This window comes from Episyrphus balteatus, chromosome 3, assembly GCF_945859705.1.
Source record: "Episyrphus balteatus chromosome 3, idEpiBalt1.1, whole genome shotgun sequence".
NCBI lineage: Eukaryota > Metazoa > Arthropoda > Insecta > Diptera > Syrphidae > Episyrphus > Episyrphus balteatus.
In genome coordinates this window covers 65,468,239-65,494,779 of record NC_079136.1, presented here as the reverse complement: position 1 = coordinate 65,494,779, position 26,541 = coordinate 65,468,239, and the positions used below count along the sequence as shown (strand labels likewise).

Here is a 26,541-nt window from a genome sequence, read left to right as displayed (position 1 = left end):
AATTCCGATAAATCGTAAATCAAAATTTTAAGGAGCAAGTAAAATGTTCAAGGAGCCTATTTGGCGATGAATAGCCATCTCTGGCAACACCGACTCATTCATGTATTAAAAGAATTCCCGAAAGAATTCCACACGAAATATTGAAAAATGGATGGTCTTCCCTATTTTCATCTATTGTTTGACTTTTTTCGCTTTAAAAAAAAATTTAGTAATGGTTAAATGTTTTACACAACAGTTAGTATATTTTTTAACCGTTCAATTTAAAGAATTAGTGACACAATAGTGAAAATTTCAATTGGTCAAAACCGGTCTCTGACAAATTGGAAAAAATTTTCTTCTCCAAAAGGTGACAAGATCATCTTGTCGAAGAGAAGACATGTGGACCTGACGACCTAGATGTTCCATACTAACAAATTTCCATGTTCCGTCCATACTTACAAATATAAAACTTTCGTGTGGGTTCGACGACTTTGATACATTAATGAGAAACATGAACAAAAATGAATTTTACTAAGAAAAGCAATAATCCTGGACTTTTGTTAATTTTAGGCCGTGTGCGAATTGCGTTAAAATGTTGGTTAAAATTTCTACCACGATTAAAATTTGACGTTTGGTTTAAAAAAGGGATCAAATTTATTTTTTTGCTGTGCGAATTGGGTTAAAATGTATTAAATGGGACTTTTTTCTTGGTACTACTTTGAATAAAATTCCCTCAAGATAAAACAAAATTACCCTCAAAAATGGTTTTTCTTATATTCAATTAACTATTTTTTTTTAACAAAACCCAGTTAAAAATATATCAAGTTAAATATTCTAGTATGAAAATGTAAGAAATTCTCAATTTCACATACTTTTTTTTTATTTTATCGATAAATTCTCATTTCATTATGATCAAAAAGAAATTTATTAATTCAGTCTTCTAACACTAATTCGTAGTTCACCAGCTGTCAACAAAATAGAAATATAAAAAATAAAAAACAAACAAACAATTAGTAGATTTTCAATTTTTCAAGATGAATATTAATTTGAGGAAGTACTTTGTATTAATACTTTTAACATTTCTTAAAATATCAACGCATTATAACAAAAATAATTTCAAATCTATCTTGATCTTTCTATCTTGAGAAACGTCAAATTTTAATCACTAGTGTCAAATTTTACCCTGCTCCGCAGCTGGGTAAATTTTAACCCATTTTATTCACCATGCTAGTGTCAAATTTTAACCAAACGTCATATTTTAACCAACATTTTAACGCAATTCGCACACGGCCTTACTATCTCGCAAGTTCTTGTTTTAATTTAGTCATTTCACTGGGGAATTACTCATTGACCTTCGTCTAACTTCAAAGTTCCTTATATGTATTTTTGTATTAATTTTAAATAGGTTCCTAATAAACTGCATATAATTTATTTTTTTCCAAGTCACTGTGGTGTATGTGTAACATTTTTGGTGATAAAACTATACCAAGCGTCAATTGTAGCTTATTTCGAAATCAATAATAATTTCAGTTTGTTCATTATTTTTTTATATTTAGCGACCTAAGAAAATTCGTGCAAATTCTATTTGGCCCTATTGAGGCATCCGTGCGAGCGGAAATTTTTCTGTTTTCATACGAATTGGGGAGTTCTTATCTTTCGGAAGCATGATTCGTATGAAATGGGAGAATTTTGCGGTCAGACGGATACCTCGCTATTTTTATTTTACGCAGGTATTTTATCTTTTTTGAAATCCTATTTTTTTTAACTTTGAAAGGTCTAATACTAGATTATTATCATTATCAAATACTTATTCCATTTGACGAGCCGAGGATATCATTAATTAGACTTTTTTTTAAACTCCAGACTTAATCTTGTATGCGTTATACTGAACTCTCAAATTTGCGACTTACTTCGTATATGAAATGGTCCAAGGTATTTTGTTTTTCTATAAATTAAACATTCCTTAAATTTTCTTTTAATTACATAGAATTTTATTCATTTTTAAACAAAAAATAAACGACGATCACATAAAATTTAATTCAAAAAATTAATTTAATTCAGCAAGAAATATTTTTTAAATATAAGATCAAATTAAAAAACAAAAATTAAGGTACACTAAACCTTTGTGACAAAGGACAAAGGAACAAATTATTGTTTTATTACTGAACATTTTTATATTTCTATTAAGCACTAATGCGTTGAGAAATAATAGTGATGTAAGGTAATAATAATTGTGAACATGTATATTATAAGCGCAAAATAGTAATTTTATCGATGCAAAGCAATTATTACAATTCTATACACATATTATTAAAAAAATAGATCCTAAAGACTTATATGCTAATATTTTCGTCTGCTCACACCAACACCTTTTAATTTTACAAGTATAGCTTCTTTGTATTGGGTATATTCAGGACTGGCTTCGATTTCGTTGCGGCACTCTCCTTGTATACGTCGAATGCACCTTTCAATGTTGGATTTTTCTCCTGTTTGAATATTTGCTAAAAGTTCTTTTTCCATGTGATAGGGAAGGCCTAGATCAGCGAGTTCTTCGAGTTCGTCTTCGGTCAGAAGACGAAAGTCACTCATATATTCTTCGCTCTTTTCATAAATATCGAGCATTTGTTCGGCAACAGATTTGTCACCTCTACGATTTAGTTCCATGTGTTTTCGTAATAATCTGGCGGCTTGAGGATTGATGAGAGTTTCTTGGGTGCTTAAGCGATATATTCGTTTAACTTCATCTTCTGTAAGATCTCCACAGCCGCAGAAACATTTAAGAAGAGGTTTTTTTGAAATCTGCAAATGAAAGAACGTATTAAACAAATTAAAAAGATTTAAATTTAAATTAAATCAATATAAAGTGGACAAAATAAATATGAAGACACACATTTAAGGCAAAACATTTATAGATATCTGTAAAAGCCTTTTAAATAAAATGCACGACTGGGTCGCACGTACTTGCTCTTGCAGTTCAAAGCACTTTTATGTTAGTTAACTTGTAGATTATAAGAGCTGCCTCTATTTAAATTTTTAAGAAATTTTGGTTAATGTAGTGGAAGAACCGACATGGAGACCATATTTTTGTTAAATATAACATTTTTTTTATATTTGACTTGTTTGAGAAAAACTAAAAATGCTGTTTTAATGCAATTGCTATACGTTCTAAGCGAGATATTAAAAAAACAAAAAAAAAAAAACAAACTTGGAAATTACGAAAAAAAAATCTATACAAAATTTCAAGAAAATCCGTCCACCCGTTTAGGCTGTAGCTACTTGTACAGATGGACCGACGGACGTCATGACGAAACCCACTTTTTTAGACTTCTCTATCATCGTAATGTTAATTTTGATTAAAACCTCGAAATTTTTTTTGACACGAAACCAATACTTGCCCTATTGAGCAAGTAAACAGATGTGTGCGTAAGTAAATTTTTAACACATAAATTGATTTAAAAACTTCAAAAGAAGTTATATTAAAATTAAACCGAAAAGAATTATTTAAAAATAAAGGTTGTCATTTGGAATTCGACTTTGGAATTCGAGGATAGTTTTGATTTTTTTTATTGGGCAGGTTCAGAAACGTTAGGCACTAAATATTTAGGTAATTTCTCGGTCTCTGATTGGTCAGCTGTCAAAAAAAATAGTTCCAATTTAGGTAATTTTATTGGAAAGCTAACTGGAAAGTTAGGCAAGAAAATTTTCCCTAAAAATTTAGGAAAGTTTTTTTTTTGTCAACATGACAGCAGATTGTTTTGGATTAAAGAATTAGTTTAGCAAAATTAAATTTATTTGTGTGAAAAACGAGTAAAAAGTGCATTATCGGTTATAATTAATATTATTTATTCATTAAAGTTAAGTGAAATTTGGTGTCTTCCCCATGCGATCGGTAAAATACTTAAGTAAATTTTGAAATTTGACAATAGCATCATATCCAAACTAATTTAGTCAATTTCCTCAAATTTCCGTTCAGAACATGACGTTGCCTAAATATCTAGTCCCTAATATTTCCTGAACGTGCCCATTGTGATTTCCAGGTTTCAATTTCCAGACAAAAAGATTATCATGGTGATCGAATTTCGAAGATAAAATATGCCGGGGATGAAGAGGTGAAGTCGGAATTTGTACTTACCGAGAGATATAACAATTTGTATTCAACAAAACAGGGTTTTTTAAAGCAAAAAACAAACAAAAATAAATACATTTTCTCGAACTGTTGTTTATTTCTTTATGAACAAAAGTCTCTATTTTTGTTTGTTTGTTTGCTCTTAAAACCTTATTTTGTTGAATTCAAATTGTAATATCTTTCGGTGTAGCTTGAATTTAGAAGACTTTTATGCTTTTTTGAAACCAGCAATAATAGGGCAAGTTTTTTTAAAATAAAAAATACCAGTGTCACACCTTGAAACATTTTTCGGGGTATTGCTCTCGAATAAGAACGGAATTGAGTTTCTATAAAACTTGAAGCTGTAAATCGATTTGTAGCGAAATGGTGTATGAAATACATAATATTATGATTAATTGATTGTTCTTAATTATTAGGCAAATTTTAAGTGAAAGAATTGTAAAAAAAAAATTATGGGCGGAGGAAGCACAATACTGTTGCAAAGTAGGGATTTTTCGAAATTTCACAAGAACTGCATTTAATCGAAACCCGTAAGGATTTGGGATTAACAAGTTGCATCATTCTAAGATCCTTTCAATTAGCCTATCAGCATATTTCATTTGAACCATAATTTTTGGGACACCTTGTATAGTATTTAAATACAAGTTTCTCTTTCATTCCCGCAGATATTTTACTTTCTGTAATGTACAAATTATGATGTGAAGGCATATTAAAACTGAAACAAAATAAAATATTGTTGTTCGGAAATTGATTGATGTGAATTTGCGTGAATACATACAAAATTCAGTTGCAGTACCCTACTTAGCACAATTGCATTTTATTTATTTATTTTTGTGTATTCTTATCTGAATCTGCGGGAAATGACTATCTGTGTACGTCTTATCTTACAGAGAACAATGATAATAATGTTCACATGTCAAAAGCTTTCATGAGATTATCATTAATGCATTTACATTTAAGCCATTATTATAGTATGGTGGGTAATTTTTTTTTATAGATACATATTAACCTTTCATGTCTGCATCGGATTATCATGTAAAGGGAATTAATTTTTTTTTCATTTAAAAGATAAAACCTCAACAGTATTTTTTATGTTTGTATGCGTGTATACTCCAATATAACAGTAATTCAAACTGAAAAATAAAATGTATTTTTTTCTAAGAACTCAAACAGTCATAACAAGTATGAAAATATTTTATTTCAATGTTGAACAATGTTCACATTAATAAAAAAATATCCGTATAAGTATTTTTCTTTTTTTAATTTTAAGTTTTTTTTCGATATGGTCTATACGACGTTTTTAAACTTTTTCAAATTTTGTCAAAAACAACGTGACGACTTTTTTAAAATTTCTTGTATGCAGTATTCCTTAAATTGTATGATACTTGTTGAAAAAATAAAAATTTGAAGACAAATTAAAAACGTCGAAGATTTCTTTGTCGACCTTTTTTGATTCAACTACAAATCATTCCGAATTCCACAACATTTTGTGTATTAAGTTTCCAAGAAAAGTAAAACAGCAAAGGATTGAAACACAAAAAAAAAAAAAAAAACATACTAATGTCCCAAAAGCAAGAGATCATAAATCATTGTCGTCAGCAAAGCATTCAGGTTTATGTTTTTTTTTCAAATGTCTTAACATCTTACTAATTATATTAGTGTGGGGTCTGGTCCTCTGGGGTCTACAACAATTTAATGTTAATTTTTTTACTATTTAAACTGGTTAGCTTTTTTATTACTTCACGGTTTGTCATGTGTAACCAAAAAGTAAGACCGTAAACAAATAATTTGGTCTGTAAAGCAGGTTCATTGCTAAAGCACGGTTTTTGAGATTGTTATTTGTATAGAAAAAATACCATTCAACCGTTATAGTACATGCGTAACAAATTATACATATGATGAATCACCAAGAAAAAAATGGAAACTAATCTTGAACAAAAAAAGCTGATAAGACACATTTTTTGATCACGATTCAATTACTTAAAACAACAATGAGTATGAGTCTATTATATAGAAAGCAAATTTTTCATCAGCTTTTAAAAATGTTAAGTCTTTCTACTTGAGTGATTTGAACATATCAGTGGTATATAGAATTTTTGTTTTAAAATCAAGGGGCACGGTAGTGCCCAGCCAAGTTCTCTAGCAACTTTGGCACTACACCCTTATTTACAGGAAACAACTCAGGCCATTTTCGACCCCCCTCTAACTTCCACACCAAAGATGCTAGAAATTTCAAACTCGCTACATTTGTTGAACTGGTCAAAACCAAACACCTCGCAAAATTTCAGCCCTACGATGAGTAGTTTCTGAGATATAGGGCTTTAAAAATCGCAAAAACCGTAACTGACTCACTGACTCACTGACAGATCATCAAAATTATGGAGAACTTCCCGATATCGTAGAAACTTGAAATTTTACACGGTGATAGGACTTGTGGGGTATACAAAGGAAAAAATCGAAAACTTGAGATTTTCAATTCAGGGGGCGTGGCATCCGCCCATTTCCGCTGAATTTTCATAAAATATTATAGAGCACTTCTGATTATCGTAGAACCTTGAAATTTGGTAGAATGTCGATAGATAAATGTCGATAGATACATGTGGATAGATAAATGTGGATAGATAAATGTGGATAGATAAATGTGGATAGATAAATGTGGATAGATAAATGTCGACAGATAAATGTCGACAGATAAATGTCGATAGATAAATGTGGATAGATAAATGTCGATAGATAAATGTGGATAGATAAATGTCGATAGATAAATGTGGATAGATAAATGTCGATAGATAAATGTCTCTAGATAAATGTCTCTAGATAAATGTCGATAGATAAATGTGGATAGATAAATGTCGATAGATAAATGTGGATAGATAAATGTGGATAGATAAATGACGATAGATAAATGTGGATAGATAAATGTGGATAGATAAATGTCGATAGATAAATTTGGATAGATAAATGTCGATAGATAAATGTGGATAGATAAATGTCGATAGATAAATGTCGATACATAAATGTGGATAGATAAATGTGGATAGATAAAATGTGGATAGATAAATGTCGATAGATAAATGTGGATAAATAAATGTGGATAGATAAATGTGGATAGATAAATGTCGATAGATAAATGTCTGAAGATAAATGTGGATAGATAAATGTCGATAGATAAATGTGGATAGATAAATGTGGATAGATAAATGTGGATAGATAAATGTGGATAGATAAATGTGGATAGATAAATGTGGATAGATAAATGTGGATAGATAAATGTCGATACATAAATGTGGATAGATAAATGTGGATAGATAAATGTGGATAGATAAATGTGGATAAATATATGTGGATAGATAAATGTCTAGATAAATGTCGATAGATAAATGTCGATAGATAAATGTCGATAGATAAATGTCGATAGATAAATGTGGATAGATAAATGTGGATAGATAAATGTGGATAGATAAATGTCGATAGATAAATGTGGATAGATAAATGTCTAGATAAATGTCGATAGATAAATGTGGATAGATAAATGTCGATAGATAAATGTCGATAGATAAATGTGGATAGATAAATGTGGATAGATAAATGTGGATAGATAAATGTCAATAGATAAATGTCTCTAGATAAATGTCGATAGATAAATGTGGATAGATAAATGTGGATAGATAAATGTGGATAGATATATGTGGATAGATAAATGTGGATAGATAAATGTGGATAGATAAATGTCTCTAGATTAATGTCTCTAGATAAATGTGGATAGATAAATGTCGATAGATAAATGTGGATAGATAAATGTGGATAGATATATGTGGATAGATAAATGTGGATAGATAAATGTGGATAGATAAATGTCTAGATAAATGTCTGAAGATAAATGTCGATAGATAAATGTCGATAGATAAATGTGGATAGATAAATGTGGATAGGTAAATGTGGATAGATAAATGTGGATAGATAAATGTGGATAGATAAATGTCTGAAGATAAATGTCGATAGATAAATGTCGATAGATAAATGTGGATAGATAAATGTGGATAGATAAATGTCGATAGATAAATGTGGATAGATAAATGTCGATAGATAAATGTCGATAGATAAATGTCGATAGATAAATGTCGATAGATAAATGTCGATAGATAAATGTGGATAGATAAATGTGGATAGATAAATGTCGATAGATAAATGTCTCTAGATAAATGTCGATAGATAAATGTGGATAGATAAATGTCGATAGATAAATGTGGATAGATAAATGTGGATAGATATATGTGGATAGATAAATGTGGATAGATAAATGTGGATAGATAAATGTGGATAGATAAATGTCGATAGATAAATGTCTCTAGATTAATGTCTCTAGATAAATGTGGATAGATAAATGTCGATAGATAAATGTTGATAGATAAATGTGGATAGATATATGTGGATAGATAAATGTGGATAGATAAATGTCTAGATAAATGTCTGAAGATAAATGTCGATAGATAAATGTCGATAGATAAATGTGGATAGATAAATGTGGATAGGTAAATGTGGATAAATAATTGTGGATAGATAAATGTGGATAGATAAATGTGGATAGATAAATGTGGATAGATAAATGTGGATAGATAAATGTCGATAGATAAATGTCGATAGATAAATGTGGATAGATAAATGTCGATAGATAAATGTGGATAGATAAATGTGGATAGATATATGTGGATAGATAAATGTGGATAGATAAATGTGGATAGATAAATGTGGATAGATAAATGTGGATAGATAAATGTCGATAGATAAATGTCGATAGATAAATGTCGATAGATAAATGTGGATAGATAAATGTCGATAGATAAATGTCGATAGATAAATGTCGATAGATAAATGTGGATAGATAAATGTGGATAGATAAATGTGGATAGATAAATGTCGATAGATAAATGTCTCTAGATAAATGTCGATAGATAAATGTGGATAGATAAATGTCGATAGATAAATGTGGATAGATAAATGTGGATAGATATATGTGGATAGATAAATGTGGATAGATAAATGTGGATAGATAAATGTCGATAGATAAATGTGGATAGATAAATGTCGATAGATAAATGTGGATAGATAAATGTCGATAGATAAATGTCGATAGATAAATGTGGATAGATAAATGTGGATAGATAAATGTGGATAGATAAATGTCGATAGATAAATGTCTCTAGATAAATGTGGATAGATAAATGTGGATAGATAAATGTCGATAGATAAATGTGGATAGATAAATGTCGATACATAAATGTCGATAGATAAATGTGGATAAATAAATGTCGATAGATAAATGTCGATAGATAAATGTGGATAGATAAATGTGGATAGATAAAATGTGGATAGATAAATGTCGATAGATAAATGTCTCTAGATAAATGTCGATAGATAAATGTGGATAGATAAATGTCGATAGATAAATGTGGATAGATACATGTGGATAGATATATGTGGATAGATAAATGTGGATAGATAAATGTGGATAGATAAATGTGGATAGATAAATGTGGATAGATAAATGTCGATAGATAAATGTGGATAGATAAATGTGGATAGATAAATGTCGATAGGTAAATGTGGATAGATAAATGTGGATAGATAAATGTGGATAGATAAATGTCGATAGATAAATGTCTCTAGATAAATGTCGATAGATAATTGTGGATAGATAAATGTCGATAGATAAATGTGGATAGATAAATGTGGATAGATAAATGTGGATAGATAAATGTGGATAGATAAATGTGGATAGATAAATGTGGATAGATAAATGTGGATAGATAAATGTCGATACATAAATGTGGATAGATAAATGTGGATAGATAAATGTGGATAGATAAATGTGGATAGATAAATGTCGATAGATAAATGTGGATAGATAAATGTGGATAGATAAATGTCGATAGATAAATGTGGATAGATAAATGTCGATAGATAAATGTGGATAGATAAATGTCGATAGATAAATGTCTGAAGATAAATGTCGATAGATAAATGTCGATAGATAAATGTGGATAGATAAATGTGGATAGATAAATGTGGATAGATAAATGTGGATAGATAAATGTCGATACATAAATGTGGATAGATAAATTTTGATAGATAAATGTGGATAGATAAATGTGGATAAATATATGTGGATAGATAAATGTGGATGGATAAATGTGGATAGATAAATGTGGATAGATAAATGTGGATAGATAAATGTGGATAGATAAATGTCGATAGATAAATGTCGATAGATAAATGTGGATAGATAAATATCTAGATAAATGTCTGAAGATAAATGTCGATAGATAAATGTGGATAGATATATATCTAGATAAATGTCTGAAGATAAATGTCGATAGATAAATGTCGATAGATAAATGTGGATAGATAAATGTCGATAGATAAATGTGGATAGATAAATGTCGATAGATAAATGTGGATAGATAAATGTGGATAGATAAATGTGGATAGATAAATGTGGATAGATAAATGTCGATAGATAAATGTCGATAGATAAATGTGGATAGATAAATGTGGATAGATATATGTGGATAGATAAATGTGGATAGATAAATGTGGATAGATAAATGTCGATAGATAAATGTCTCTAGATAAATGTCTCTAGATAAATGTGGATAGATAAATGTCGATAGATAAATGTGGATAGATAAATGTCGATAGATAAATGTCGATAGATAAATGTGGATGGATAAATGTGGATAGATAAATGTGGATAGATAAATGTCGATAGATAAATGTCGATAGATAAATGTCTCTAGATAAATGTCGATACATAAATGTGGATAGATAAATGTGGATAGATAAATGTCGATAGATAAATGTGGATAGATAAATGTCGATAGATAAATGTCTAGTTAAATGTCTGAAGATAAATGTCGATAGATAAATGTCGATAGATAAATGTGGATAGATAAATGTCGATAGATAAATGTGGATAGATATATGTGGATAGATAAATGTGGATAGATAAATGTGGATAGATAAATGTCTAGATAAATGTCTGAAGATAAATGTCGATAGATAAATGTCGATAGATAAATGTCGATAGATAAATGTGGATAGATAAATGTGGATAGATATATGTGGATAGATAAATGTCTAGATAAATGTCTGAAGATAAATGTCGATAGATAAATGTCGATAGATAAATGTGGATAGATAAATGTCGATAGATAAATGTGGATAGATAAATGTGGATAGATATATGTGGATAGATATATGTGGATAGATAAATGTGGATAGATAAATGTCTAGATGTCTGAAGATAAATGTGGATAGATAAATGTGGATAGATAAATGTGGATAGATAAATGTCGATAGATAAATGTGGATAGATAAATGTGGATAGATAAATGTCGATAGATAAATGTCGATAGATAAATGTCGATACATAAATGTGGATAGATAAATGTGGATAGATAAATGTGGATAGATAAATGTGGATAGATAAATGTGGATAGATAAATGTGGATAGATAAATGTCGATAGATAAATGTCGATAGATAAATGTCGATAGATAAATGTCGATAGATAAATGTCGATAGATAAATGTGGATAGATAAATGTCGATACATAAATGTGGATAGATAAATGTGGATAGATAAATGTCGATAGATAAATGTGGATAGATAAATGTGGATAGATAAATGTCTCTAGATAAATGTCCTCGCAAAATTTCAGCCTCCTACGATGAGTAGCTTCTGAGATATAGGGCTTTAAAAATCGCAAAAACCGTAACTGACTCACTGACAGATCATCAAAATTATGAAATTTTTCACGGTGATAGGACTTGTGGTGTATAAAGGAAAAAATCGAAAACTTGAGATTTTCAATTCAGGGGGCGTGGCATCCTCCCATTTCCGCTGAATTTTCATAAAATATTATAGAGCACTTCTGATTATCGTAGAACCTTGAAATTTGGTAGAATGGTAGAGCTGATAGTTTATACAAAGGAAAAAATTTTAAATTTGAGAATTTCAGCCAGGGGGCGTGGCAATCGCCCATTTCCGCTGAATTTTCATCATATATTATAGAGTGCTTCTGGTTATCGTAGAATCTTGAAATTTGGTAGAATGTTAGAGCTGGTTGTTTATACAAATTAAAAAATTTAAAATTTGAGAAATTCAGCCAGGGGGCGTGGCAACTGCCTATTTCCGGTGAATTTTCATCAAATATTATAGAGCATTTCTAACTTTCGTAGAACATTACAATTTGGTAGAATGGTAGACCTGGGAGTTTATACAAAAGAAAAAATTTAAAATTTGACAATTTTAGACAAGGGTCGTGGTAACCGCCCATTTTCTCTGACCAATACCTTGCAAAAAGTAGTGAAATCACAACAAAAACCTTACTGTTAAAAAAAGAGCCAAGTTCTCCTATGTTGAAGTTATGCTAGCACAAAAAGTACTGAAATGTAAAAGTGTACCAAGTTCTAAGGCTTAGCTTTAAATTTGTATACATAAAATGTTGATTGTTTACTTGGCAAATTTTTCAAATAGCTTTAAAAATCGGTAATTTAAAGAAAAATTGTCAAGAGAACAATCAACATTTTATTTATACAAATTTAAAGCCAAGCTTTAGAACTTGGTACACTTTTACATTTCAGTACTTTTTGTGCTAGCATAACTTAAACATAGGAGAACTTGGCTCTTTTTTTAACAGTTATGTTTTTGTTGTGATTAAGATAACTGAAATTCTGTTGTACATAATGTTCCTACTTTTAATGACTGTTTCCGTCAGGAATCTATATTCCATTATTGAAAAACTAATGCATTACAATTTGTATTAATGCGTTTAATGCCTCTTCTTTACTTGTACTTGTATGTATGCAAAGCAAAAAAAAAAAAAAAAAAACATTGTTAAAAAGAGAAACTTAATGCATATCAAAAATAAATATGTATTTTTTTTTTATTAAGAACAATCAATGAAACCGGGCATTAAACTTCTTATGGATTGTTGCATGTTGATATGAAATGATGATTCCGCTTGAGTTATCACAACAACATAATGAACGAGTACGTCAGAAAATATCTTTGAACCTTACCAAACCCGAATTCTTAATTACCCGTGACGCGAATTAAAATCTTCTCAAATAGAAAAAACTTTCAAGTTATACAGCGCATCGTGCGTTACTAGTAAATTCAGTTTCTTGGACAGTTTTAAATTGGTCTTCTGAAAAGAATTTTTTACTTGCAAGAATTCACCTCGAAATTATAGCCCTTAATATAGTTTTTTTATAATCCTGCTTATGTTATGGGATTCTATGCCTCTTTACGTTTAGGTTCCTGTCGAAAGAATTTTAAAGCTTTGTCCTTCTAAAGGAGATAAGAAAGTTTAGTTTAGCTTACATCAATAACTCATTTATCAGCATAATGTCAACCCTAGATAGGTTGGATTTGTGGGAGTCTTCCAAAAAAAGTTGGTGTAAATATACAGGGGAAGTTAAGAAAATTCGCGGAAAAATTCCGAGCAAGGGGGAGAAAATTTTAAATGCTTTTCTATTCATCCTAGATTATTTTTTTTTTCAAGAGTAATACTTTTTTAAGTTAGCCAAAAAGTTTATTAATACCGTGTACATATTTTTATTTTTGTTCAATTTTTCAAAGTAGAAAGAAATCATGAACTTTACCTGTTCGTCGTCGTTAAATCAGATAGTTGGAAATTGAAATAAGGGTGATTGTCTTTCCGATTAAGTTCTTTACCAACGAAAGCGCAAATACTACTGAACCGATTTGAACCAAACTTGGTATAAATATCCCCAAAGAATTAAAAAAAATACAAGTTAAAAAATTTTCCCCCCATAGCTTCTTCAACCTCTTCATTATGCGAACTTTTTGACCCCAACTCGCCAATTAAAAAAATCGGCAATTGAACAATGTGCTTTAAAAATATTTTTGAATTGCGACTAGGCTTGTGTAGTTCGCGAACGAACTAGTTCAATGAACTAGTTCATCTTGGTGAACTAGTGAACTTAGTTCACTTACTTAGTTGAATTTAGTTCGCGAATAGCGAAAAAGATTTGTTTCAAAAAACTAAACAGCAACATAAAGCAGTCGTAATATGACATTACAAAATAGCTTGCGCCCATCTTACATTATCATTTTTTTAATATATTTTTTGGGTGAAAGGAAGTCCCATCTGTATAGGGAATTTTCAAATTTGGTCCTTGTCTCCTTGTCTTATGCGTCAACCGCGCCCTTTTAACCCGATAGACGTTTAAAGAAGGGGTACAAAAACCAAAGTGCATATGAAATTGCATCCAATTCTTTGTTGAGAGAAATCAGTTCCTCTGCTCTACCTCAAGATTTAGGTGTAAAACAAAAGGTCACTTGTGCCAGTATCAGCGTTTCTTCTTCAAGCACCCCTTACTCTTATTTCTGAGCAAGAACAAAAAAATAAGTAGCATCTTGGTCCTTGCATTACTATGATTTCTATTTAATGAAAGCAAAACGTACTTCTTCTAGACTTTTGTCAGGAACCAGAAAGCTCAGCAAGAGTATATGAACGAAATTAAGAATTTTTATAGAAAATAAAATATGTACATATCTGTTATTTTTAGGTTGTATTTGTTTTATTGTGTAGAATGCGTCAATTTTACATAAATTTGGATACAGTTTACAAACTAATTTTGTTTTTAATTCTAACAAAACCGGAGTGATTAAAATAAATTGAACTAAAATGAACTAGTTCAGAACTGGTTCATCAGCGTGATTTGAACTAAAGTGATCGATCACTCAAATGAACTAAAGTGCCCAACTCTAATTGCGACAGGTATAGCACGGTTTAAAACTATCGTTTTAGGATTTCCAGCATTAGAGCAATTTTTCAGTTAAGGGAGTTAATTTTATAGGTTCAAGCATCCTTTACTGAACTTAAATGTCTGAAAGTTTTTGTCCGACGACGTGTGCCTACGAGGAGTTAAAACGCAATTTTACCTATTAAATGTGAAGGACTGATAAGTTTAGCTTTTTAAACGAACCATCTTTTAAGATTGTTTATAAATATTGACACAATTTTACTCAAGGCCAGCCAGGTGTTCATTCAATACGAAATAGCTGGTTTTAATTCCTAAAAGTACTTCAATCTTTCAATGAATTCATTGGCATTGGCAGGTCCGTCGACTTGAGAGGTTTCGTGAGTTTTTAACTTTACCAAAAAAAAAACAGAGTGAAGTAAAATCTTTTCTGGCCTTCAGAATTTGTAGGTAATGACATTTATAATTTTGAAGGCTTTTTCAATTACTCTTTATTTAAGGTGGGTAAGGCTGGGTATCGAACTCAGACATCTTGCGTCTTAGTCCATCGTACTAATAATCACACAACCGCTTAGTTTTTGGAAACTATATTAAAACGGCATTTTTGAAAAAATAATCATATGGAGTGGTTTTAAGAGCATATCTTTGTTTGGTATTGGTCGAATTACATAATTCGGGTTTTCATTTTATTTCCGTACAACGGCAACATTGGTAGCGTATACAAATTAGATGCAAGTTGTTTGCTTAAGTCTCGCAATCTTGGATTTACTTTTAATTGAACTTATTGAATTAAAGCTTCAAAATTTTATTTCCACTTTTGATATTAATTGGGTTTCAACCTTTTTTTTTAATGAATTCAATCACTTTTGGTAAGACACATCGAATTGTGGCAAGAACACTTAATGTATGTAACTTCACTTTTAGTCAACTTACCACTATTTCAAACAAAAAGTTATTCAGTTTAAATGAAAATAGTTGATATTCTTCGCACATAGTGACTGTCAATTAGAAACCCCAAAAGCTATAAGTTAATTTGTTCAAAGGAATCCACAGAAAAATATCGATGGCAAAACTGATACCGAACCCGACACTTGATCACGATGAAGATGCAATAACAACTGATATGCGAGTTTGTATTTTTATTATTTCCAAAATCACACACATAAAATATTATGTATCAATTTAAGCAATTTGATTCTTCTCATTCTGTTGGTCAAATTGAAATTCCTATTGATATTGACCATGATTCTCCCTTTGCTCTCATAGCTCTTTGGAAATAATACCCATCGGCGGCTTCGCATGATGGGACAAATACGCACGTCATGCCTTCATTAACATTGTATAGATGAGTCCAACTAAAGTGAGCTTGCGTGTTTGTCATATTGAATGTCTTGAGTTTTTATTTCGTTAATAAGTTTGATGAATTCAAATAAGTTTTTGGGAGAGAGATTCAATAATAGATACGAGTCGACTCGACTCTATCGACAAAAAAAGAAGACATTTTGTCTGAAACTAGAAAATGAAAGATGATATTCTTACTTCGTTAACTGGTTTTTTAAGCTCCATCATGCGAATCGAACAGGGCTAACAGCTTAAAAGTCTACTTTTATACTAAGTCCGGAATATGCCCACTAAAACATTTGTAGAAAATAAAATTAATAACCTATAGGTAATGCTTCATTTGAGTGACTGTTGTCATTAATGTATACGCAACTTTGAACAGGTTGAAAAAAAATATCAAATTTGTATTCTTTCAGAATGTTGACCCAAAGAGTTTTCTAATACTTATGCACTTAATTTATATATTACTACTTAAGAAGGTTAAATGTATTCATACAGAATATTTAATTTTTATAACAAGTTTGCGTGGGATAGTTTATAGGTGTATTTGATAAGGAAGAAAATAATAAACCCAATTTCGATAACTTTAGCATTTTTTTTTTTATTTTCGAGTTATTCAGGCGGTCAATTAAATAAGTTACTCAGTAAGTCAGCTTTAAAGCATCATTAAAAATGTTTATTAATAAATAAAGGCAATAATAACACTGAGGCACGTTGTGTACGAATCCTCTGACCTTTCAAATTCAAGATCCAATTCAGAAAACGGAGATTTTACTCCATTGATTTTTTGAATTAAAAGGTGTACATTATTTTGTTGAACTAATTTTCTCTATTGTATACTGAATGATTTTGGTTTAAACAGATCATGTGTTAAAAATAAATATCTTGAAATCATTTATCAGACGAGTAAGAATGTTTTATAACATACACTTTAAAGTGCAACAGCAAAAACTTGTAATATCTTCCTTCCAGGTGCAACCCAATTTGGCTTAAAATTTAAAAACTAGTGTTTTACTAAAAGGACTAACAGCAATGAGAATTTCATGCTTCAATCAAAAAGTGCAAATTTGACTGCTTTTAAAATAGTCAATAAAGTAGTACTTTATCAATGCTTAGCCACTACACTTTTTTTAACATATTTGCATTGTCTTTTTTTGTATGGATTTCTTAGGTCTCCGAGTATATGGGATAGTGCTTAGAAAAGATGTCAACTCAAGTCACCTTGAGCCAATAATTCATTTCGATCATTAATATTGGAAAAATGATTTATTACACTTGGGAGTTGAAAATTTATAGATTTGCTGATAAAAAATCAAAGTTGAAATGTTTGGTCTTCGTCATTTGCATAAGGTTCCATTTGCTTTACGTATAGAATAATAATATCCATTTATTTTTGTTTATTTCTGATTGAGTTGGGATGGTTTCGGGTGAATACAGATTTCGATTTCATTTGAATTAAGTTTTTTGTATTTTTTTAAAGGGAATTTCAACAAGGAACAAAAATTGTGCCGCACCTTTACTCAAAAAAAAAACATTAGTCATTTATCCGAACGTGACCAAATGTTTAGTAAAAAATATATAAATTTGATTAAATAACATTAACCGATTTCTGGATAGAACTAACTTACATTTTTTTTAAATCGCCTTAGAATTATCATTTTTTCTAATTTAATGGAGTAATTATAGCTCAATAGCTTAGGTTGCAGTTTATCATAACTATTTCCAACAGTGAGATTGTATGTATGATGGTAAAGCACTCGCCTAGTCACTTAAGAGTGGTAGGATCGATTCCGAGTGGCTGCCATTTTTTTTTTTTTAATTAGCACATTCAGGATAAATTTGTCCGCTTAATTTAATACAGAATCAGCATATTTTATTTTTAAGGTTTTTTTTCCGTAGTCATTATTTTGCGTTATGAAAGATTTTTTTGTTATCCTCATTGCTGAACGCATTTGACCGGAGTTAAAGTTCCAAATTAAATTTTTAAAAGCAGGCAATTTCAAAGAAACTTTCATTTCTTGAAAATTGTGCTTCGTGGCACTTATTTCTATAAGAATGTATTTTTGCATATTGGGCATACGCCCACCTCATTTTGTTGTTTCATACTTTTAAGGTTTTAATTTTTGAGCTTATTATTAACTTGATAAAATATATAGATCATGTTTTTGTTTCTATAGATTTAAATGCAATGTCACATAGCATATAACCAGCGGACAAAGAATGAGATTCCAACCATATCTCATTTATCGATGTGGGCTTAGTAGTTTAGAAGTTATGATATCACAGATGAACATACACACATTAAAAATACATATTCCTGGAACTGACAGTACAAAAGTTTAACATTATAAACAGCCTCTCATAAATACTATTCAGTTGATGGCATCAGGGGAGTCTAAAAATCAGCTGGAATTTCGGGGAATGGCTTAAAAAGATATACATCATTTTCTGTTTGACATCTTTACAACTAAAAACATTATTACAATAAATAAATTGTTTGAAATTTTTACTATATTTGTTTGTGTAATATTAAAGTCATTATCATGAGCATGACACATCGTGATGGCAAATTAATAAATATGTTTTTATATTTTTTTAGTACAATTATTAAGAAGCAATTTACAAGTGAAACTTAATTACAAAGAGTTGTCTATACCTATGTTGGCATATGTCTTTTGTGAAGTACCTAGATAGTAGGTTTATTTAATTTGGTGGCATTATGTTTGGTTTGCTTTTGATAGCTTGTTAACTTTGTTGCGACCCATTTAATAAAGCTTTAAACCTATTGGTAAATAAACACAAACATTTTTTTACAACAGCCTTTATCTACAAATTATAACTAAAATGGAACAAGATATCAGCTGAAGCTCTTTAAAAAAAAAAGAATAACTCAAACCTGTCCAAGATAATAATAACTTTGGCACTCCTTTGTTTGCTTTTTGATATTTTTTGTTATAAGGCTGGACAATAAATTCAAATACGAGTATAAAGAAACCTATTTCAATCTCATATCACTCTCTTTCAATTACGTATGCCATTTCAGTATAAAAATAGATTTTTGATTTTGTTAATTTATTCAGAAACAGTATATTTTATTTCCATTTACAAGATTTGTAATGTAAAAATAATTTAAAAATTTGATAGGGCTTAATCAAATAGTGGACCCCAGTAAGATACATTTTAGCAGGTGTTTTAGTGTAAACATGTTATAGGTACCTGCTAAACAAATTTAGACTCGTGACAATAAAGAGAATAATATGATAATGAACACAACACGACACGATAACACTATACTTTTTAAGTTGTCAGCTCAAAATGTATTGCTACTCGTAAACTGAATCTTATCTGCTGGAAAAGAAACGGCAGGTGACATTCACACTTTATATGGGTGAAATAATTTATCTTAATCAGTATTCTTATTTGTTTTATAAGGGTTTTTGATAGCAGTGAAGTTTTTTTTTTTTGTTAAAAAAAATACATAAAACATTTTTTATAGATAAAAATACAATACAATTCTGGTAGAAAACAAAAAAGTGTCAGTTACGAAATTGTATGGATATTTGCAGACCGTTCGGCAGTACGGATCATTTTTTCATCATTCAGATTGGCCATATCGCTATCACCCCAAGAAAAAGACCCTTCTCCGGTATCATGGTTGTATATCTGGTTCTTCCAAGAAGCTTTGACTGATTCAAATTTCCAAACTCTTTGTAGAAAAGGATATAGCTATACAGACCATTACGACTAAAAGTAAACAATACTATTAAGTGTGGCTTTAGGAGCAGGATTTTAAAAACATCAATTTAAAATACAAAATACACTTGAAACTTAAACAAAAAATATTTACTACAAATTACAAAAAACTGCATTAAAAAAAAAATATTTATTGCAACTAAAAATATTTTTTAATGCAAATATTTTGAAGTTGCAATAATTTTTTTCATAAAATTGTTTTTCACTTGCACTTCACAGAAGTACCAAATCAATACACAAGAAGGCTCGAAAGAATATGAATCTCACAAGGTCACAAGGACAAACTATAGTGCAGTCGATTCTAAAAATTTTGTTAAACAATTTCTAAAAATTGTTTTTGTGAAGAGGATTCAACAAATAGACGACTTATTTTTGTTCTTCTTAATTTCGCATAAAAGATCATTTATATCCTTGACATGTGAAGATCCTCAACAATTTCATGGATTCATATAACTGTCGATTAAGATCATGAAAGTTTACCGTGCCATACCATTCATGAACTTTTATTTCCGCAACTTTAAGAGGCTACATAAAAACGAACTCTAGTTTGAGCATCACTCTAAAAATTCAAGTTTGAATTAAAACATATGTAGGTAAATATTTGGATTCCTTTTAACACAAAAGAGTCCTTGGGACAAAGTAAAAAGGTCTTCGCACTACAATTTTACTGAATGTCTGAATAATACAACCACATAATAATTCCTTTGGTTGTTCTAAATAATTAATTTTTTATAATGATAGGATAACTTCAAAACAAAATTTCATTAAAATTTCTATACAACAATAAACAAACAAGCTTAAATTCTTTGATCGGTGATTTTATCATCTTTTTATTCGATCATAAGAAGCTCACTGTCGCCATAACCCTCAAATCTCCATTCAAACAAACGTAAAACCAGTTCGAAGAGTCTTACAAAAATTGCTTTTCATTTGCGGCTTAACTTACGTCTCCCAATAAAAAAAACACAAAATGTCTATTTCATTTCTCACAACAAATCATTTGAATTCGTTCAATTTATTTCCGAGTAGTCTCTGGGGTCTAGGCATTAGTAGGAGAAACACGCAAACCCATGTTCTGCTTGCCATAATATTGAAGATAGATTGTGAGTCTTTGTCCATGCCGATCAATTGTTCATGTCTATTTATTGGGGCACAGAGTACACTACAATCTACAAACAATAATAATAATTCATGAGAGAGAATTTTGAACCCAACCAAAGAGCTCTCAAAAAGAAATAAAAAAGGGAAAAAATAAACTTATTGTAATTTCAAATGAGATCGCTTTACATTCGAATACAACAAAGGAAAGTTGTTGTGTTTTTTTTTTTTGTGATAATCACTATCTCGCTTCAACATCGACAGAGATTTAATCAAAATTGATTGGTTTCGATTAATTTGAGTTTAATTCCGACAAACAATACGAAGAAGAAAATCAGAGAATTAGACCCTCAATATTTTTTTAGTAGCTAAAGTTCAATAGGTTGAATAAAACTTGAATTAGATCTTAATTATTTAAAAAGGTATCTTTGGAAGACCGAACTTTTAACCTTATTATGGGTTTTTAATAAATTAAAAGGGAAACCTAACATCATCTTAATTAAACAAAAAATCAAATTAAGTTGTAAAAATGATGATAATATAATCAAAACAAAGATGTAAGAGCCAATTCGTTTTAATATTAAACAAAATTAATTGTTTATAAATCAGTTTAAGCACTCAAATAAAATGTTACAAAACCAAACAAATGAGGATCGTGAGTTTACATTTTACAAATGAGAAAAATTATGTAAAGCAGTTGAATGTTTATTACTTTTATTTTATAGAATATACACAGCAAGTGATCATGGATAAATTTTAAAATGTAAACAAAACTGACCTTTTTTTTTGTTCTCACGATGGTCAAGTGTGTGATAATGAGTGACACTTTTTAGTACAAAAAAGTAGCAGTGTTCAAAGTGTTGCATTTTGAATGAACTATGGAGACAGGCTATCTTTTGTGATAAGGATGTCCAAAATGGACAAAAGTAGGTCTTTTTTTTTTAAAAGAGGAAGGCATTCCACCATTCTTACCTCATTAAACCTTAATAGAAGTCACTAAAGACTAAAGGTACACAAATATGCAACATAAACCTCCAAAAGCAAGTGCTTTAATTTAAACTCCATTTATCCATTTGCGGTAAGTAAACACAATAAGGCTGTCAAAAATTAAATATCAGCTATATAGCAAAGAACATGATTCATAAATTTTTATTCAAACAAATAAGGGAAACCTCTTAATGTGCACAATGCCGGCATAACTGTTTACAATTGTTTGAATATTCAGATTCAAAAAATTTATCACAGTTGATTTTTTAATGTGTAAACAAAACTGACCCGCTTAATTTATTCAAACGACGCGTGGTCAGAAGTGATGACAATAATTTACAAAAAAGGGAAGTCTCTGTACAGATATGGTCACGGTGTGGCGCTTCAACAGAGCGGTGGTGTTGGCGGATCACTTGTTGACAGATATAATGCTGGTGATGGGAATTCAGTCATAGCTAGACAAACTGTCTATTGTGTTTTGGAGACTAGTGCTACACATTCAATGATGTGATAGTAGATATTATTTTGATTGACCGTAACATAGCAATTTAACATGTTTAGATGGAAATGATAGCATTTTTTACTTTAAGTACGTGTCGTTTTTTTAAATTGAAGACTTCATAAAAAGAGCATAAATATCTGATTCATTAGCTAGCTAGCTCATCTTACGCTGTATACCTACGGATCAGGAATCGAGTATTCTAAAACGAAGGCGTAATTGGAAGTGGAATAGACACATGTTCCAGAAAGGAAACAAATGAACCGGGTAGTTTAGACTTCATCCTAATTCGATCACAAGAGCGTAAATTTTAAATGGAAATTTTTTGTTCTTACAAATTCAAAATCGACTTATTTTCGAGTTACGAGTTGGGAAGTGGCCAGTTGAGTTACTAGTACTAGATGACCAGTAATACTAATTTTAGTAGAATTTAGTGTGCATTTGTACCTTAATGTTTATTTTCTTAGGGCTAAGTTAAAGCTATCATTGAAATTTTTCTTTCCATTTTTAAGACAGTGCAGGAAGAATTAATGGTTATAATGGGCAAATACATGAAGGATGTAAAAAAAAAAATTGATTTTAATTAAGCTTTTTTAAAATAAAATTTTTATTACATCCATGTTGTTACCTCTTTTCACCACTTCAGTGTGTTATCAAATCCATTGATTTCTTTTGGCAAATGGTTTGTAAATTTACAAACAAATACGAAAAAAAAAAATAAATCAATTGGTAATATCAATTTGTCACGAGAGATCAATGGATTTGATACTAAAATCCCTGTTTCCCCGATGTTTTTTGACAGACGATCAAAAAAATGTATTTGTTATGGAAAATGGAAATTCACATAAAAAAGGAAATAAAAATGTTCAATGATGCATTTCAATGATAGCAATAACTGGCCTTTTAATAATAAAAAAAAAACTAAGAAATCGAATCGATACACATACAGGTATTTACACACATAATGAACCATCATAATTTTACCTACCTACCTAATCTACTTATCCAGTTAAAAATTTGAAAGTGAAAATTTATATTAAAAAAAAATCAAATCGACAGCAAAAAACAAAACTTGCGTTCTAAGTAAGTTAATAATCAAACTTACTTTTCGACTTATACCTACTTATTTAGAGCCGTTTTTTTATATTTCTGCAATTTTTATATCAATGTGTATTGTGAAGTCTTTCGTGTTAAAAATTATAAAAAACGTAAGGCAGAGTCAGTTATTAAGGTACCTACCTAGTTTATTTGTAAATTTGTTTAGTGGCCCAAAATTTTAAACGAATAAGGAAATTGGTTAAGTCATTTTAGTAAATTACTCAGCCAAAAAGCATATGAAGTATTTAAGCTTAGGGTAAATAACAGACTATCCGTTATAATCAGAATGCGAATACCTATGTGGTAACTAAAAATACTCACAATTGGAAAACTCACGTTAAGCCGCGATTTTAAACTGCCAGACTACAAATCTGCAAAATCACATTTTGATTATATACTTCCACTCCCAAAATTTCCTCTCGGTCTAATACTGTTTCCAAACTTTGCTGATATCAATACTATTTTCAGATCGCATACATTTGACTTTTCCGTACTCCTGATTGACTGACCTATATGTAAATATGTATGTACATCTACATAATTGTTACGATGTCTGCGTTTTTGTTTTTAAAATGCAATTCAATTTTGTACGACTTTTGATCTTGATTGCAACGATCTATTTTTGTATTATTACAAACTTATAAAGAATCCATCTATTTATCAGATCACTCAACCAAATCTCATTAAAAAGACATGCTAGCCTTATGAGAACAAATATTTTCTAGAGTTCTAATGTTGTTTTCAGAGACAACAAAATAAAAACTTCAAGTGTAACATTTTTTATTTATTTTGTTTTACCTACAATCTTGGCAAACATTTACAAAAAGAGCCAAACCCAAATTCTCAATCAAGTATACCTATATCTATTGTTTATTTTTGTATTCCAAGTACCATGTATGAACCTTTGATAACAAACAAGAAACAACGCATTTCATCTATTTTTGGATGATATTTGAACTGCGAACAAAACTTTTTTTTTTGTATTTCTTACTTCAAGGAGGGTGAAATGAAATGATCCATACTTCTTCTCCACTATTTCTTGATTTCTCATTATACTACAAAGGAACCAGCTTTATAAAACTATACCAGATGTTTTTGAAATAACTCGTGCATTGAAGCATGGCAGGTGTAGGCTAGGATCTTTTTTATTCGTTTATCCCCTAAAATATTAAAGAACACATCATTTTTATTTATAAAGAAACAAAAAAACTCATTTCAACCCTTTTTCCGTTTGAAATGGAACCCTCATCAAAATGAGCTTTGAAAGCTCTCTTTCAAGAAATTACACCTTATCATGTGTTTCTACACTGTCTGAGTTGATTGTTTTGGTTGATTTAAAAATCTCAAGACCTTTTTTTATAAAATGTTTTGCAACAAGACTTCACACCTCATTGATTAACCTATAATTATCTCTCACATTAAAGTGTTAATAATAAATTGTTATTCATTTTTTTAGAACAAATTCTCACCTTACAGGATGTTTCCATGGTGAAGATTTTTTGTTGGGTTTCCCTGACGTCCATCCCTTTGCGATTGCGAGGTAAATTGATTGAATACAAAAAAAAAATAGGGATTACACCAGAATAAGCAACTATGAACACTTTTAGTTAAATATGTGAATTTATTAATTTAAAAAAAATATTCACATTTTTTCTTTGGTAATAAATTTTTATTTTTAAAAATTCAAAATAAGGGCATTTTTTGTCGATTTTTCACAGCACATAAAATACTACAGCGCCGAAAACCGTATTCATCGATTTGTCAAAAGTAACTGACGTGCAGAAAGATGATGAGAAGTAGACGGATGAGAAGACAAAAAGAAATGACGAAAGTTTGACAAACAAAAACAAAACAAAAGAAGAAAAAAAAAAGCAAAGGCACTCAAACTTTTTTTCTTTAGATTTCAGTTATAAAAGGGTGTTTCAGAATTTGATGATTTTTCTTTTTGTGATAAAAGACATCTCCGCAAATGCACTTTAAGCCTAGTACGCAGCTGAAGCGAAACGAAAAATTTTCATGTCTCCAAAGTCGACAACGAAAATCATAACGTATACTATCAAAGTCAAAATAAAAAAATTCCAAATTAAGGCCGTGTGCGAATTGCGTTAAAATGTTGGTTAAATTTTCTACCACGGTTAAATTTTGACATTTGGTTAAAAAAGCGATCAAATTTATTTTTTGCTGTGCGAATTGAGTTAGAATGTGTTCAATGGGACTTTTTTTTTGGCACTTCTTTGATTAAAATTCCCTTAAGATACGATCAAAAAGAAATTACTAATTCAGTCTTCTAACACTAGGTGTGTTTTTTTGTTTATCTATATAGATTTTGTGCAAAAAAACGACATCGGGATTTTTGAAATCCATGCAAACATTTGGCACCACTGTACATATACTTTGGCAGCTGTCTGTCAAAAATGTTGCTTTTGTTTTTTTTTTTTATTTTAACTCCGAAGTGGGAAGGCCATTACATCCATGTTGGATGCAAACAAAAATTTTCATATGGCCATCATTGTATATATATTTCCATAGTACTATCATGAAGTAAAACGATCTTAGGAACTCTAGTGGTGACTTGAAAAATCAGAATTTGTATGAAAAAAACACACTGAGCGCCACCTCAAAAAAGTGGCGACATGAACTAATACTAAATTCGACTTCATGATAGTACTATAGAAATATATATACAATGATGGCCATGGCATCCATGTTGGATTCAAAAAATTTTTTTTTCACAAAAAACCAAAAATTATCTGTATATTCTTAGCTACATTTTAAGACCATGACCATTAACATTAGTTGCGTCGTTCTTGTGTTATAAGCGTTTGAAGGTAGCCATATTGAATTTTTTTTCGATTTTTTAAAAATCAA

The 26,541-nt window shown here is 30.0% G+C and overlaps 1 protein-coding gene across 1 annotated transcript; it reads right to left on the bottom strand.

Moving 5' to 3' along the window:
• Positions 1-2,292: 2,292 nt before the first annotated feature.
• Positions 2,293-25,440, bottom strand: LOC129914174 (uncharacterized). Its single transcript, XM_055993283.1, has 3 exons — positions 25,320-25,440; positions 25,143-25,264; positions 2,293-2,778 (listed from the first exon to the last, which is right to left on the bottom strand). The coding sequence occupies exons 2-3, from the start codon at positions 25,194-25,196 to the stop codon at positions 2,320-2,322; spliced, it is 513 nt and encodes a 170-aa protein (XP_055849258.1). The 5' UTR covers positions 25,197-25,264; positions 25,320-25,440; the 3' UTR covers positions 2,293-2,319.
• Between the last annotated feature and the right edge of the window lie 1,101 nt (positions 25,441-26,541).